Source organism: Haliaeetus leucocephalus, unplaced genomic scaffold, assembly GCF_000737465.1.
Source record: "Haliaeetus leucocephalus isolate CR32 unplaced genomic scaffold, Haliaeetus_leucocephalus-4.0 Scaffold308, whole genome shotgun sequence".
Taxonomy (NCBI): domain Eukaryota; kingdom Metazoa; phylum Chordata; class Aves; order Accipitriformes; family Accipitridae; genus Haliaeetus; species Haliaeetus leucocephalus.
In genome coordinates this window covers 86,175-87,679 of record NW_010972744.1, presented here as the reverse complement: position 1 = coordinate 87,679, position 1,505 = coordinate 86,175, and the positions used below count along the sequence as shown (strand labels likewise).

Here is a 1,505-nt window from a genome sequence, read left to right as displayed (position 1 = left end):
GGGGGGGTATATGGGGGTGCAGCTCTGCTCCACACCCCCATCTGTGACAGTACAGACCGGTGACAGCCGGTGACAGGTACAAAATCTTTAGTACGACGGGGGGAGGACAGGGACACTGCGACCCCCCCAGACACCCCCCCCAAACCCTCAACCAGACCCACACGTGACACCCCAAAACTCCTCCCGACCCAACAGCACCCTAAAAACGACCCCCGACCCCCCCCAAAGGCCACCATGTCACACCAACCCGGGGGGACCCCGGGGGGGCCTGTAGGTCACAGCCGGTGGCCCTGGGGGTGTCGGTGTCCCCGGGGGGGGTTGCCGCCCCCCCCCCCCGAGGAGGTGGGTGCTGGTGGTCCCAGGGGGTGACAGTCGGTGTCCCCGAGAGGGGGACAATTGGCGTCCATGGACAGGCTGGCTCTGTCATCCCCACGGGGGTGACAGTCAGTGTCCCTGGGGGGGCTCACAGTCGGTGTCCCCAAGAGGGTGACAATCGGCACGTGTGGGGTGGTTGATGCCGGTGTCCCCAGGGGGGTCACAGTCGGTGTCCCCAGGAGGGTGACAGTCTGTGTACATGGAGAGGCCAGTGCCGGTGTCCCCGGGGGTGTCACAGTCATTATACACAGTTCCGGTGTCCCCAAGGGTGTGCCAGCCATTGTTGCCAGACAGGTGACACTCACTGTCCCCGAGAGGGTGACAGTCGGCGTGTACGGTTCCTGTGTCCCCGGGGGTGCCCCACCCGTTGTCCCCAGGGGGGTGACAATCACCACACACGACCTCTCTGTCACCAGAGGGGTGACAATCGGCATCCACGGTCCCACCGTCCCAACCGTCGTCCCCGGGGGGGTCAGGCCCCCACCACCAGAGCTGTAGGCGATTGTCCCCCCCCGGGGGTGGCCCGTCCTCATCCGTCCCCTCCTCGTCACTGTCCCACGGCGCCGGGAACAACCGCTGCCCCGAGGCGGTGGCCAACAGCGGGAGCCCGGGGTGCAGGCTGGGGCGGGGGGGGACATGGCAACACCCAGGTGTCCGGGTGACCCCCACCTACACCCCAGGGGACCCAGGTGTCTGGGGGGGGACACCCAGGTGTCCGGGGGGTCTGGGGGGGGGGACACCCCGGCGTCCGGGTGTTACCTGGTACCGTTGACGCAGTCGCAGAGGGCGCGGAAGCGCAGGTGGGGGGGCAGCAGGGGGGGGTCCCCCGTCCCCGGGGGGGTCAACGTGTCCCAAACGGTGACGAAACCGTCTGTGTCACCGCTCACCAGGAACCGCCCCGTCCTGGGGAGGAACAAAGGGGGGGTGTCAGCAGGACCCAGGTGTGCGGGTAACACCCCCCCCCCCAAAAAAAGGTGTCTGGGGGGGTCACTCACGGGTCGAGGTCGAAGGTCACGCGCTGGTTGGTGCCCACCCGGCGCTCCAGCGCCAGCAGGGGGCGCTCCGGGCACCGCAGGTCCCAGCACAGGATGTGGTGGTCCTGGGGGCGGGGCTAGTGTGGGACACGCCCT

General features: G+C 68.4%; 1 protein-coding gene across 1 annotated transcript in view; it reads right to left on the bottom strand.

The window, feature by feature from the left end:
- Window positions 1-200: 200 nt before the first annotated feature.
- Window positions 201-1,505, bottom strand: part of WRAP53 (WD repeat containing, antisense to TP53) — a 2,247-nt gene continuing 942 nt past the window's right edge. Inside the window, exons 2-4 of the mRNA XM_010571173.1 lie at window positions 1,371-1,486; window positions 1,135-1,278; window positions 201-994 (exon numbers count right to left, since the gene is read on the bottom strand). Of these exons, the coding sequence (XP_010569475.1) occupies window positions 445-994; window positions 1,135-1,278; window positions 1,371-1,486 (810 nt within the window). The 3' untranslated portion in view covers window positions 201-444. The remainder of the gene's footprint in view (window positions 995-1,134; window positions 1,279-1,370; window positions 1,487-1,505) is intronic.